At 35.8% G+C, this 15,998-nt stretch overlaps 1 protein-coding gene across 1 annotated transcript in view; it reads right to left on the bottom strand.

Moving 5' to 3' along the window:
• The window catches only part of mpp7b (MAGUK p55 scaffold protein 7b), a 77,521-nt gene that overhangs the window by 2,697 nt on the left and 58,826 nt on the right, over window positions 1-15,998 (bottom strand). The window contains exons 13-16 of the mRNA XM_073849445.1: window positions 11,471-11,551; window positions 5,792-5,885; window positions 3,663-3,771; window positions 2,860-3,003 (exon numbers count right to left, since the gene is read on the bottom strand). Of these exons, the coding sequence (XP_073705546.1) occupies window positions 2,860-3,003; window positions 3,663-3,771; window positions 5,792-5,885; window positions 11,471-11,551 (428 nt within the window). The remainder of the gene's footprint in view (window positions 1-2,859; window positions 3,004-3,662; window positions 3,772-5,791; window positions 5,886-11,470; window positions 11,552-15,998) is intronic.

Genomic DNA, 15,998 nt, shown 5'->3' with positions numbered 1-15,998 from the left:
AAAAAGTGGGGGTAAAATCCTCTTGCATGCCTGATCCATCCCTGGCACTCATCAACTAAAATATATGAGAGTGCTTGTCTTCTTGCCCCTCCTCTTTCTCTTCAACGTTGTTGTCATCCTCCTTCTTCTCCTCCTCTTTCTATTTCACCTCCTACTCTTCCTCTTTAAAATTACACATTACTGTATGTGGGATATTGATTGGAAAAGAATGGTTAGGATTCACAGTTACACTTTTACTGGTGGTTTGACAAAAAAATGAGAATAAAAACACATTACGACGTCATTGTGAAATAGAAAAGTAAAAAATAACTCTTGGATACAAAGGTTTATGAGATGTGCCTTTGAGCTATTTCAGAGAACTGCTTTATCATTGGTTGATCTATACTCTCTTCATTAGTGAAAGTCAAGATTCACTTGAACAAATCATGGCAAATTTACAAAAAGTCTAATAGAAATGTGTAGAAAATATACTCGACAGTTTATGACAACTAGATCAAAAATTTAGCATTTACTGTAATGATTTATTCGATGAGCTAATGATGTTTTGAGGGGTAAGATTATTGCACAGAGAACTATATAATACATTTTGAACGACATGACAATAGCAACTGATAATGTAAGAAACTGCAGACAAATGTACATCAGTTACATGAACGTACCAAAGCAAATACAACTTGTTCAAAAGAATGAAAAACTTTTTATGATTTACACAAGTGACTAGATGATGTGGAAATTGTACAAGCAGTTTCGAGAATATCATTTCTGATCTGAGAAAAATTGTAAGCTGACTTTGGCCCTTATCTCTTTATCGAAAGGTTCTGATTGGTGTGTGCTAAATTTTGACTCCTAGAGAAATGTAGGGAAAACTGAGAAATGTAGGGATTTGTGTGTAGAGTTTTGCAGTAACAGTTCACCAAATCTGACTCATGTGTTAAAGCAGGGGAATAGTGTTTATAGTTTAGGGAAATGGGTGTTATTTTTGTAAAATTGCATTATGGTTTTGAAATTTTAGTTCAAAAGCCTGTTTATAGTGTTTTCGCAACTGAGAAAAACTGTAATTGAACTGTATGTTAAACCACGTAATCATGAAAAATTTTGCAAATGTGTCTTGCTAACAATAGCAATGTCTTTAACTGACACAAAAGGCTGAAACATTCTTTGGTGTGACAGATAATGTCCACCAGTGTAATGCCTGTACTGTCACTCCACAGGACAAGGATGTCACACCAGAGGACAAGGTCTCTTTAAGAAGCATTTTAAATAATTAAATAAGATTTGTTTAACTCTTTTTATTCTTTTTTAATCATTTGAAGACCATCAGAAGAGAGGAAGAGAATGATGCAGAAATTGGGGCAATACATGAGATATAATCATCTCTCACCTTAAAATTGTATAATTTTTAGCAGTTTTGAACAGATGACAGCAAAGTTTGTCTTGTTGTCAAAGTCTTGAAATTGTCCATCAAGTCATGGGGAAAAAATATGTTAATTATAATTTTATATTAAATAACACTATATGAAGATAAGTGTCTAGCAATAAAAATAAATCTCTTTCATGTTATTTGTATATTATTAAGAAGTGTTTTTTTTTCCTTAATTTTTGCTATGTCACACCATAGGACAAATTTATAGTACAGTTTAGTAAAAAAAAAAAGCAATTTTCTCATAGATCAGACTTCACACTACATAAATATATGCATTTATTCTTCAATAATGGTCTTTTACAAAAAGAAAAAGCATTTTTACTGCCTATTTGTCAACTACTGAAGTACAATGTAACAACACATGCTTTACACAATAAGTACATTGTATCAAATGTGTATTTTTACTCTGTAAAGCCTGATTTAAGAAAAATCTCATTTTAAATTGAACAGTTTATTGATGCTTTACACAAACAAACAAATCAATGAATAAATCACTTTGCAGATATTTTATCATATTTGACACATAATGCTTTTATGGTTCATATAGTATGACGCAGGAGAATAAGGAGTTCATACTTAAAGAAGAAGAAGATAAAAAAAAAGTTTTATTTAGAGGCCAAAGCAGAGCAGGAAAAAGCCTCAAAATCCTGAAGTATCAGGACCACCACATTTAAGGCCTTGAAAGGGAGTAAGGACATTGATAAAGTACTCCATGTGACATCAGTGGTTCAACTTTCATTTTATGAAGCTCCGAGAATATTTTTGTGCACAAAGAAATGTCAGAATGCTGGCTCTCATGTCAGCAACAGCACATGCATGTTTGGTACTGTCTTGAATGTGCATCCAAGACTGACAGGGAAAAGAAGAAGTTGTTAAATAAAGTTGTTATTTTTGTTTTCTTTGCGCACAAAAAGTAGCTTCATAAAATTACAGTTGAACCACTGATGATGGACTATTTTATCAATGTCCGTCCAACCTTTCTGGGCCTTGAACATGGTAGTTGCATTGCTGTCTATGGAGGGTCAGAAAGCTTTAGGATTTAATAAAAAAATATCTTAATTTATGTTCTGAAGATGAATAAACATCTTACAGGTTTGGAAGAACATGAGGGTGAGTAATTAATGGCAGAATCTTCATTTTTGGGTGAACTAACCCTTTAAGTACATCATTTATTACGCACTAAAGCACATAATGTAAGTCTCATTTTTTAAAAGTAATTTAGATTTTGATTAATTTATGTGATTATTTTATTAATTTGTGCAACAAAATGGCTTACAGTAAAAGGGTGCTTAGTATGCAACTGGTCATGTGTCAACATGGCAGCCAGCATGAGAGGGGACCTGCTGTATAAAGAATAAAATAGCTTTTCATAGGACATTAAAATGACTTAATGCATGAACAAGTCGGCAGGATACTACAATGATTATATCTCTTACCGTAAATACTTTTGTAGATGTATGCTCATTCTGACTTGACAGAACTTTTGCTTTTCTTCGGCTCAGTCTCAAGCGCTCTATTGATGGGGGCTTCACAAATACAACATAGGGTTTAAACTCAGAGGTGTATAAGGCTGCTATGGCCTGTTCAAGAATGGAGAAATGACATAGAGTTAGCAAAATGGCAACATATGGTAACCATCTTTTTTTCCAAAATAATTTGTACAGTCATTGTCTAGTATGAATGAGTCCATGCTATATTGTAACTGTTTCATTTCAAACCATTTTCTATGACATGAACACTAGATCATTTCCAAAATTCTGCACAAGGCCTGCAGCATCAGCCACGCATAAATTCAAATATGTGGCTATAGTATGTTCGTTAATACAGTGAGAATGTTCCTATAAATGTTACAAGCTGATGAAAAATAATCAGACCACAGGAAATGTACCAACTGGAGTGGAGCTGACAGAATCTCCCCATCCAGAATGACATAATTCCTGCCCTTGAGTCTGTATTCCAAAGTCAACAAATATGACATGTAATATAGGTCTCCCTGGCTCTCGCTCACTCTGTTTATCCCTGTTTCTTACTTTCCTCTTTCGCACATGCTTCTGGGGAGAGGCACAAATTGTAGTATATCATATACTGCATGTGTGGTTCTTTAATAATAATAATAATAATAATAATCCTTTAAACAAAATGTCCTGAAAGTTAAAGTTGTTGTTGAAGAGCCTCATGCACCGATACCTGATTCAGTGATTCTTGGCATTAAGCAGTTCATGAATGATCTTTTACTCACATTTGGCTTCACATCCAGTAGACACACCTTGCTCTCCGCTACAGCCCTGCGCACTGAATCCAGACTCATACCGTAGTAGTTCCCTTTATATTCAGCGTACTCCAAAAATCTAGATGAAATATGGAGAATATAGAGATTCTAATTTTAAACCCCCAATGACTTAAAAACCCTTACAAGTCTGTTTTTAATAACAAGTTCTAAAAGTTTCTGAAAAAAAAAAAATTAAAAACACTCGGCTATCATTGAATACACAGTGAAAGAGCAGCTCAAGCTGGCATATGGCTGACACACTGTGGTTACATTTTTAAGAAAATTATGCTACATAAAATGATTTGGCTCTTGTCACAGGAACATCACAATCATTTAGAGTAAATTGTAACATTTCAGCGGATCATTCTTCCAGAATTTTTGATCTAGTATGCTTTATGTGTGTTACACAAATAAAAACCAGCTGTTCGATCAAACATTTGAGGAATGGTCTCTAAAGAATGAAAATGCAATGTGTTCCATAAGTATTTAAGTATTTTCATTCACATAGAAAATAAGACAGTAAATCAATTGTGCCTTATTTATTGAAAGTCAAGTACATTATGTAACCTACAGTGACTTAAAATTGGAGAGAAGAATGTGTTATTCCCATTGATAGCACCATTTTTTTGTACATGCTGCTAGTTGGTTAACTCCTGAATCCAGTGACAATGCAAATTCCTCATCTTGCAGTCTAGAGTGCTTGGTTGTAGAGATTGTGGACTACCACAATCTAGAACACATTAATTTTCATTCAATTTCATTTACCACATGTTTTTCATGGGCGGTAATAGTGTAATGTTAATTGCACCAAGCTATGTTCATTTATAATGAAACTAATTTAGATAAAAGAAAGCATGTTGATTTATTTATTTGATTTAAATATGCATCTGATATGTGACCATGGACCACAAAACAAGTTGTAAGTAGCACGTGTATATTTGTAGCATTAGCCAACAATACATCGTATGGGTCAAAATTATCGATTTTTCTTTTATGTCAAAAATCATTAGGTTATTAGATAAAAATAAATGTTCCATAAAGACATTTTGTAAATTTCCTACCGTAAATATATCAAAACTTAAAGGTGAGTTTCTCAATATCTTGAGTTTTTTTGCACCCTCAGATTCCAGATTTTCAAACAGTTTTATCTCAGCCAAATATTGTCCTATCCTAACAAGCCATACATCAATGGAATGCTTTTAGGTGATGTATAAATCTCAATTTCAAAACATTGACCCATATGACTGGTTTTGTGGTCCAGGGTCACATAAGTGCTAAAATACCACATGCAGAAGTGAGACAACTGTTCAGTGATTTCAACCCAGAATCTTTTTCAGTTTTCTTTCTTTTTTTTTCTTCTTTTTTTTTAAAATAATTTACCTAGTTGGTCGTTTTAATTAAAGTAGAGATAGGTTCTCCTGAGTTCTGGTAGTAACTACTGTACTTTAGCCTTTGGCTTTAAGGCATTTGTATAGTAATCAAAGATGATGGTAATTCGATGGAGTGATGCAAAAAGCAGTTCGCTTTTCCTTTCAGTAGTGTGCCTCTCTGGAAAGTTGGGCTGTCTGCTCTCCGTCATTCCTGTCTCACTTGCTTTGACTTCTTTCCCTATGTCCAACTAACAAGACAAAAAGTCATTTCAAACCACAGAGGGCTCTTAAAATATCCCCCCAGTTTAATATAATGTGACACTGTTCATGGACACATGCTTTTGAGATTTCCTCTTGCTTTTGAGTGAAAATTGGAGAAAGAGAGTATTTCCTGTCAATGGATGTGATCTGCGTTTTCAGCATTAACAAGGATTAAATGTATGATTTAAATTCCATGAGCATCTTTAAAGGAAGGAATAAAGCAGTCAGCTTCTTATATATTTAAATGATTTTAGATAAAAACAAGGTTAGTGGTAGATTACTAAAAGATTAGCAATCTACCTGCTGATTGATATTAAAAACTCTATTTCTTTTATCCATGACTGTAAACCTCCATAATTGCTTACTAAACAAAAGAGGTTTAGCAGTGTAAAAACAACACAACCCAAAACTAGCCTCTAGAATAAACTACAACATGGGCTGGGTACGATTCAGGGGTGTTTAGCTTACTTGTGGTTGAGGATATCTTTTTCAAAAGTGTGTTTGTCAACAAAGTGGTACTCCACCCCTTCTCTCTCACGCCTTTTTCGCTCCCGAGTGGTATCTGTTAAAATAAAATAAAAAATCAAAGTAAGCCAACCAGCTGATAAACAGAAACTTAACCCTTGTTTTCTATAGATTTCTTACAGACCCTGATATGTAAAAAATGTGATTAATGTGATTTCTTTTAGAAATAAAAATAGATTTTTTCTGACCTACTTTTTTATTATTGATTAATTATTACTGATTAATCTAGCTGTTTTACCATAAAGTAAAACAAATGTAACTGGCATTATAGTAACTTTTTTTTCAAAATTTTTTAATTTGATCCCAGAATAGAAGAGGAAAAGTGCAATAAAAGCAAGTTCACCACATTTAATTATATTTCTCTGGGACCCCAAATAATAATAAAAAAAAAAAGTACAGCTTAAATAATTGTTTTAATAATCTTTTGCCTTGCTTTAAAGTAAAAATTTTAATGTGACTCAAGTGTACTCGCGTGTTAAAGGAGAAGATCACTCCCAGAACAAACATTTACAGATAATCTACTCACTCGTCATTCAAGATGTGCAAGTCTTTCTTTCTTCAGTCGTAAAGAAATTATGTTTTTTAAGGAAAACATTTCAGTTTCTCTCCATATAGTGGACTTTAATTGTGCAAATGGGTTTGAGCTTCCAAAATGCAGAAGGTTCTTATCTAGTAAAACGATTGGTTATTTTCAAAAAAAAAAATACAATTTATATACTTTTTAACCTCAAATGCTTGTCTTGTCTAGCTCTGCGTGTACTCTGTGTATTCCAGTTCAAGACAGTTAGGGTATGTCGAAAAAACTCCCATCTTTTTTCCCCCTCCAACTATAAAAAATCGCCCAACATCGCTGTTTTACCTTTTTTTGTAAAGGGCGTTTCATCTTATTTGTACGTTCACTTTGTTAACAATTGGTTGGCACTTCTGCAGTAATGTAGGAAGATTTCAAAGTTGGAGGAGAAAATGAGATGGAGTTTTTCGACCTACCCTAACTGTCTTGAACTGGAATACACAGAAGTCACGCAGAGCTAGACAAGACAAGTCTTTGAGGTTAAAAAGTAAATAAATTGTATTAAAAAAAAAAAATTCAGTTTTTTTTTAGAAAATAACCAATCGTTTCGCTATATAAGACCCTTCTTCCTTGGCTGGGACTGTTTAGAGCCCTATAAAGCTGCATTTTGTAAATTCAAACTTACAGGCACCATAGAAGTCCACTATATGGAGAGAAATCCTTAAATTTTTTCCTCAAAAAACATAATTTCTTTAAGGCTTAAGAAAGAAAGACACGAACATCTTGGATGACAAGGGGGTGAGTAAATTATCTGTAAATTTTTGGTTTCTTCTCCTTTAAGAAGCAATCAAAAGTCCTTTTTTATTTAATATTATACTATCTGCAAATGCCATTTTCAAGACTTGAAGAACACTACAAGTACACATTTAATACAGTTAAGCACAATTCTTTTTCACAAGAGGAAGCAGAGCTGTCTCTGGTAACATGTGTCCAAAACTGAGCAGGGGTTAGGTAGTAAGACCCTTATTTAACTAGACTGAGTCACACAGAAAGTATGCTCAGAGGTGAGCTTAACAAGGCCTGAGGAGCTCGCCACACACCCTAACTCTAATTGTCCACACGTTCTCTGCATATTCCAAAATAAACTATAAAATTTTACTGCCAGAGGGGGGGGCAAGACGTCGGGCCAATGTGATTTGTGTATGTGTGTGTGAGTGAGTGTCCACTTCACCTAACCATGCAAATCAAACAAAAACCTTCTGTTTATGCAGCATGCATACTAAGTAATATGGCTAATATTGCAAAAACCGATCTAAACCCATCAACAGAACATTGTTCCCAGTCATTAAACAGCCAATACAAGCCTATTTCAGCATGTCAGCTTTGAAGTACAAGCTTTATATGGACATTTAAAGCCAGCAAGAGTCTGTTACAAACATTTTATTCCACTAAACTGTAACCAGTGTGATCACAGCTGTTTATTAGTTGTGGTTGTCATTAGCCTTGGTGGTCATGTACAGCTACATGTTGATGCGAAATCACAGCCACCATTTTACTGATAGATTTTAGCACTTATTTCTCAAACGTCGTAAATCAAATAAATGTATATGTCAGACAGAGTTAGACCCTAACCCTGTTTCGCTACAGTTCGGAAGCTTGGAACACAGTCAGAAATATGGAAAGCTGTTGGTTTGAGCTTCTTGAGAGAAGAAACAGGCAAGACAAATGCCGACCTAAGGCAGAAACATGGCCTTTTTCCAGAATAAGGAGAAAAAGTCACACCGCTCACTCCATCACTGCATCGTCAGGCTAGCTGTTAGTGGCTGTGATTATCCTGTTCTTTCATCGCTCTATCGCCCCCCTGTCCTCATCACTCTTGGACACTCAGAGTGGCAGTGAAAAGCTGGTTCTGTTCTCTTCTCTGCTCTGGCAATCTGTCACAGCTTTAGGCCTCAATGTGGAAAGATTTGATAGTCTGCCTACATATTATTCATGAACATTTACAAGAGTGTGGAATCAAGGCAGTAGTTTTACTTTTAAGAAACATGGATGTGCTTGATTCTTGTTTGTCAGTTTGCGGAGTTAGAAAGTAACTAACAAAAACTGTTGTATGTACCACTGTGTGTACCTTTCAATGGTTTATATGTACTGTACGGTTAGAAGGTAAAATTCATTTTTATGTAAATGATTTACCCGTTAAATATACAATTGAAAAATTTATACAGGAATGTTTTTTGTTACATAAAGTAAGATGTTTTCTAGTTGTACTGGTTTTTAGTGGTTTGTTAGATTTTAGTGTACATTTATCTGTTTAAGTTTATTATCATCAGTCTATTCAGTTCATTAATTTATTGTAAAAAGTATGTTATTTAATTATTTTTAATAAAATAAATGATGTATCTTCTAGATTATATATCATCTAATAGTCTAGAAAGACATTCTCTCTTAACACTTTATTTATCGGTAACACTTTATTTTAAGGGCCAGCTCTCACTATTAACTAGTTGCTTATTAGCATGCATATTACTAGCATACTGGCTGTTTATTAGTACTTATAAAGCACATATTAATGCCTTATTCTGCATGACCATAATACAAATAGAGCAGACAGCTACAGTGCCTTGCGAAAGTATTCATACCCCTTCCTTTTTTCACATTTTATGTTGCTGCCTTATGTTAAACTGTTTTAAATGACTTTCTTTGCCACATCAATCTACACTCCATACACCATAATGACAAAGCAAAAACAGAACTTTCACAACTTCATAAATTTATATATACATAAAAAAACCAATGAAATAAGTACATTGCATAAGTATTTATACCCTTATCTCAGTACTTAACTGAAGCACCTTTACAGCCTCAAGTCTTTTTGGGTATGATGCAACAAGATTTGCACCTCAACATTTGGCAATTATCTGCCATTCTTCACCTCACCTCTTCACCTCTCAAGTTCTGTCAGCTTTGATGGGGTCTGGAATACATTTTTAGGTTTCTCCAGAAATGTTTGATTGGGTTCAAGCCCAGGCTCTGGCTGGGACACTCAAGTACATTCACAGAGTTATCTATAAGCCACTCTTCTGAATTCTCTGCACTGGGTTTTCATTAAGGCTATCTCAATATTTTGGATATGAGGCTACTACCAGCACACTTTACTTTTGGGATGGTACTCTGCAGGTGATGAGCAGTGCCTGGTTTCCTTCAAACATGCTTGGAATTGAGGTTCATCAGACAACAGAATCTTGTTTCTCACAGTCTGAGGGTCTTTTAGATGCTTTTTTATTTTGCAAACTTCATGTGTGTTTTCATGTGACTTCACTAAGGAAAGGATTGAGTCTTGCCACACCACCATAAAGCCCAGATCCGTGAAGTGCTGCGGTGATGTTTGTCTTTCTGTAACTTTCTCCCATCTGCATATATGATCATGGAGCTTAACTAGAGTGACCATCAGGTTCTTGGTCACCTCTCTAGCCAAGGCCCTTCTTCATCAATTGTTCAGTTTGGCCAGGAGGCCAGCTCTGGAAAGAGTCCAGGTTGTTTCAAACCCATTCAATTTAATTTGCCATAGGTTAACTTCACTCAAATTGTAGTAACATCTACAAGCAATATGAATGCTTCTGAGCTAAGTTTCCACTGTCCAAGATAAGGGTATGAATACTTATGCAATGGAATCATTTAAGTTTTTTTTTATTTTTAATACATTTGCAAAGATGTTAAAAACCTGTTTAGCATACACTTGCTGCACATCTCATAAAACGTTATTATCTGTGAGTATGAGAAGAGCAGACATATGAATAATTTGACGTCGCAAATGAAAACTCAATTCGATCTGGTTTTCTATTCTTTCACGTTGCATGAATGGAGAAAAACACACAAAATGATGTCAAGATGTTCGTTTTGATGAGTATTCACATAAACACACTAGGTTATGCCTTAGGTGAATGTAAATAGTTGGGAGAATATCAGATGTATATCAGTATATTGCATCCGTGCATTCGGTTTTAAAGGGACAGCAGCCTAATTTGGTTGCTATTGTCTGTGGCATTGATGTTAATCAAGCAACAAAAGAAAGAGAGAAAATCAATTTAAATCTATCATGATAAAACCTTAAAAGGATAGTTCACCCAAAAATGAAAATTTGCTAATCTACTTCAGTATAACACAAAGATTTTTAACAAAGATGTCTTTTTGTCTGATGCCTTTTAATCTGAGTCCGTTTCGTCCGATGTCTAATTTTACGACACCTGACACCTGACGTCGTTTTTTCCTGAGACCTGAAACTTTTCTGTCTGAGGCACGATGCTGTTTTGTCCTGTGACTAAAGCCTTTTAGTCTGAGGCATGATGCCTTGTCATTGTATGGCTGAGGTCTGAGGATGTCCTAAAATGTACATCGTACAGATGACTAAAATATGACTAAAACTAAATGCCAGTTTAGTCAAAAGGCAATGACTACGACTAAATCAAAATTTGATGTCAAAATTAACACTGCTAAAGAGTTGTACCAACTTGTGAAAAATGGGCAGCTGATGAAGCCTTTAAGAGGAAATGAACAGGTGATGCTTGTCTGATCAAAAAACAGACAGGTTTTCCAAGACCTTATGTAGCTCTGCCCCTTTTTAGTGTCTCCAGATTTGAATTTCCACCGCATGAAGGTAAAATCTTATGAATGAACCGCTTGTTTTTTAAATCATTTGTTATTATATCTGCTTCAAACAATGCTCATGACAACTTTTGTTAACTTTACAATCAACAAATCCACTTCACCAGCTAATTACTCTTTAACAGTGATGTCAGAGACATATACAGAGCTAAAATTAAAATGAAAGTTCAAAGACAAAATTCTAAAAATGGCTGCTTACTTGTTTCTCTGGCACATAAGGTTTATAGCCATCATTTTGTTTTTATTCCCATGAGTGGTCTGTCTCATCCTTCTCTGGATGACACGGTTGTTATTTAGTGGGGCTGCTAACTTCCCCAACACAGTTTTCAAGTGTGAACTGCGCTTTAAGCAGCTCTAAAGCTCTAAAGGTTTACACACAGTCTTATTGGTTGTTTGAAAGAGATAAATACTATTAGGTTGATTTATTGCTCAAATGTTTATAAACTCACATGGCACGGTTACACTGAAGTGTTCTGGGTCAGAGAGTAGAAGTCTTCTCTTTAACTCGGTCACACCAACCCCACTAGGCCCTGTACAAAACACACACACATGCACACCAGCGGTATATCACTCATTAATCAACACTGACAAAGCAATAAAGCAGCAGTCAACATTCACTAAATAATTCATTCAATATAAATACAAGCTTATCTAAATCACCAGTACCAATATACATTTTCATCACACTTTAGTCAGTATGCTCATGATCCCTGTCCAAACATTTTCTCTCTTATCTTGCGCCCAATATAAAAGACTGCAGACTTGGCTGGTTAAGTGGTACACGAACAGCTTCAGTGAAGTCCTTGTTTGTAGGCGGACATGTACTGTATTTAAAGTCTTCATGGACTGTCTGGGCCATGAAGTGGCCCATTATTCCGACAGGCATCTGCTGTTTCCATCACTGGGACTTAAGTATGAGGATGATGGGGTAATGCTGTATTGATTTCAGGCTGTGGCTCCCGCCACTCGCACCCTTTCCAAAACACAGATCCAGTCTCTGCTCTGGCCCGAGCACCCCCAGAAGGAAAAGCCATACTATACTGTAGTGAAAATGAAAAATCTGTCTGGTGCCCATTCATGAGAGACTAAAAGCCGGTGCCTGCCAGCCACAAACAGACGGTATACGGTCGCTGTGGGTGCATCTCTAGAAATCAAAGTAAGTATGTTATCGCTACACTGGCTGCAACTGGCCTCCTTGATGTGGAATGCGATTCTGGAGTGAAATTCCTGCCATTCTGATAATGCACGAAATACTTTTGGCCATCTCAGTTCACGTTTGGCCCAGTGTTGCTTTTCACAGCAAATGAGTTTCACAGAGTGTGAGGAAAGAACAAAATCGCTTTGAGGTTCGATATGAAAATATTAAATCTTCTTGTTTGACCTCACGTGGGCTTTCTGCCTGCCCTCGCTGTCATCATCCACCAGTGCTCATCTTGCAAACAAACCTGTGGGTTGATGGTCTTCGAAATATTTGCAAGCCTGTGTCTGTGGTCAGTTGAACAAACACATTAAGGAAGATACAGTATATTTTCATTCCGGGATGTCTTTTAAGTTATAGTTCTATATGGCATACCCAGGCAAGGAGCGATCATAGAGTTAGTCAAATTAGACGTTAACGTTCTGTTTTCATGGCCAACATAAACTCCTGAGAATGACACACATTAGAAATGAAACTAGTAATTTGTACAACAACCTGCCCATCAGGGATGAGCAGACTGCTTTGGTGGGCTCAAACTTTTGTGGACATTTTGTTTGTCTCATGTGCAAAATAACAAATGACATATTAGAGTGTTCATGAAAAAGAAGAGGAAATACAGAATATACAGTATATAAAAATGTTTTTTTTTTTAAACAAATCATTTTTCCCCCCTCTCATTTGTTTCTTTATGTTAGTTCTATAAAAGCCTGTTTCCAGACTTTTTTCTCAGAATTGCATGGTACAAACTCGAAATTCAGACATTTTTGGCATAATTGTGAGATATAAAGTCAGAATTGTGAGAAATAAAGTCGCAATTGCGTAATACAAACTTGCGATTGCGAGTTATAAAGTCAGAATTGCATGATATGAACTCACAATTGTGAGTTATAAACTCAAAATTGTGAGTTCATATCATGAAATTCTGAGCAATGAAGTCAGAATTGCGAGATACGAAGTCGTAATTGTGAGTTTATATCCCACAATTCTGACTTTATAACTCAGTGAGATATATACGTACGTTTATATCCAGGGGCGGACTGGCCATCGGGAGAACCGGGACAATTCCCGGTGGCCTGGCAGCCAATTTGGCCCGCTGCCATTTTTTTTTTTATATTTTATTTTCATATATATATTGTTGTTGTTGTTTCTGTTGCCTGCCGAATGTACTAAAGTGATTATTTCCAAATTCGCCATTCAATAATAATACTCTAATAAATCGTAATCAGGTTTGTCTTGACTGACAACCAATTCGCCACGCGCACGCTCCGCCAAAAGAATGCAAGACTCGAGAATGGACCGCCCAGGTGGAGCAGAGAGTCGAAACTGTCCTGTTCAGTACTTCATTTACAGGTCAGATACATCTGTAAATAGACTATTGTAGTTTTGTTTTCTTAGTTAAGCATTAAACTGCTTGCAAATATTATCAATAGCAGCCAGTTTGCTGCAAAATTAACAAAATGGCATAATTTTGTAAAGAGTAGGAATTTAGCAGACAAATATTCACATTGTTTTATAATACGTTTAGAGGGAGCTAAGGCTAACAACAATACAACCCTTACAAAAATTAACCATGTTTCACTAAAAACCAAAAACCATTGTTACTATAGTTAAACTATGGTAACCACAAATTAAAAAAGGTTTTGCTACACTTTATGGTATTTGTAGTAAAACTCTGGTTATACAAATTGTAATCAAAATGCCAAACAAAAAAAACAAAAAAACTAACAAAAAAAACACAGTTACTACTATACTTTCACCATAGGCCTAATTAAACCATGGTTAATTTTCCTAAGGACAAAACATGACCCATGATAATGCAAAAAAAAATTCAGTATTAGGATTTTACTAAAGATATATTCAAGATGTAGCTATTATTGTAGGCCAACAGTTTTGACATTTGGGCAAGATAAAACAATAGCACATGGTCCTAATGTAATACTTAGATTTTTATAAAAAGGTAAATGGAAGTTCAAGAGATAATCTTTAATTATTTTGCGTGGCACCAGCAAATGGATTATACTTTTTATGTGATAATAATAATGGCTTTACAAAAAAAATATATATATATATATATATATATATATTGTCCATGGTTTCAGAATTTGTTGTGGGTTTTTGGGATGGCCTGGATGAGTGTGAGATTTCCCGGCCTGAAATTTTGTCCCAGTCCGCCCCTGTTTATATCTCACATAGAAAAAAAGTCAGAGTTGCAAGATGTAAACTCGAAATTGCGAGAAAAGTCAGAATTGTGAGATAAAAAAGTCGGAATTACCTTTTTTATTTTTTATTCAGTGGCGGAAATGGGCTTCCATAAGTTGCAGCATGTGATTTTGTTGGACAAAATAAAAAATAAAATGAAATGAAATGAAATAAAATAATCATCAAATAAAAACAATGCCAATGTTTCCTTTTTCAGGATTTTTTTTACTTTTAATGAGCCTTTTTTTCTTCATTATTAGCTGTATCACCCTGCAAGTTTATGCATCTATATCAAAATATACATGGAAATGATTTTAAAAAAGAAATGAAAAACACAATCTTCAAATTACAAGCTTATTATTGTAATATGTATGACTGTATGAATTACACTTGAATGTATTTGTGAATAAATTAATATAAGACAAAAATAATAATATGAAAAATGAAAATAAATAAAAACATTAATATATAGGAAGACGTAAGTGTCATGTAACCGATTCAAATTCCACTTGTTTGAATCCAACAAAACGAACCAAGAAAAAATCAGACATTGTGGACACATTTTTGTCCATTTTTTCTCATACATCAGTGGTAGACAAACCTAGGTTCTGACCTTGCTGAGATGATTTAATGTCTTTGAAATAAATCCATGCAGTCCTTGAACATATTGGCTCTTTGGCCAGACTTGTCAAGGCTCACTTGAAGTCCTTCAGTACTGTAAGAGAGTTCACTGTGCCCCTGTACATCTTTTTTTGTTGTTTGTCTTGAAGTCTTGCATTCACACCTTGCCAACAGCTGTTCTCACCTCTGACTGTCAGCAACACATCCGGACCGTCAGGTTCCATCACCACGCCCACTCGTTCCCAATCACCAGCCTACTGATCTCCTGCACCTGCCGTTCCTCATTAACTCTCCTCCATAAATACACAGCACTTTCACCAGCACACCGTCAGATCTACTCGATAGACACTGGACTCCATACCTTCTTTCCTGCCAAAACCAACCTGCCTGCCTGCCTGCCATTCTTATTGTCCTCAAGTTAAGTTTATCCTGCTTTCTGTTTGTTTTACCCCTTTTTCATAATGATGTGATTCCTGTTCTGAATGTTACCGTTTTGTTTTGAGTTTAACCATTAAACATCTTTAAGTTCACCTTACCTCTCTCTCTCTCTCTCTCTCTCCTTACCCCGAGCCTGACAGAAGATCTGACCCAGAAAAGATCATCAGATACTTCACCATGTCAACTCGCCCCACTTCCGATCCTCTCCTCTCCATCTTCCAGCCTGCACCGAGCACTTCCCCGTTTGCCTCTGGAAGTCCCATGGCCTTGCCTGCTTGCTACTCGGGCGAGGCGGACAAATGCAACGGCTTCCTACTCCAGTGTACTCTCCACTTTGAGATGCAGCCCCAGCGATTTGCCACGGAGCGTTCGAAGACGGCGTTTATCACCAGTTTGCTGTCGGGCAGAGCGCTGGATTGGGCTGATGCACTGTGGCAAGCGGATAGCCCCTTAATCGGCAATCTATCTGCATTTACCAAACACTTCAAGGAAGTTTTTGGACGATCGACCGGATCCTTATC

This window comes from Garra rufa, chromosome 10 (genome assembly GCF_049309525.1).
Source record: "Garra rufa chromosome 10, GarRuf1.0, whole genome shotgun sequence".
In the NCBI taxonomy this organism is placed as follows: domain Eukaryota; kingdom Metazoa; phylum Chordata; class Actinopteri; order Cypriniformes; family Cyprinidae; genus Garra; species Garra rufa.
The sequence above is the reverse complement of the archived record's forward strand: the minus strand, read 5'-3'. Positions and strand labels throughout refer to the sequence as shown.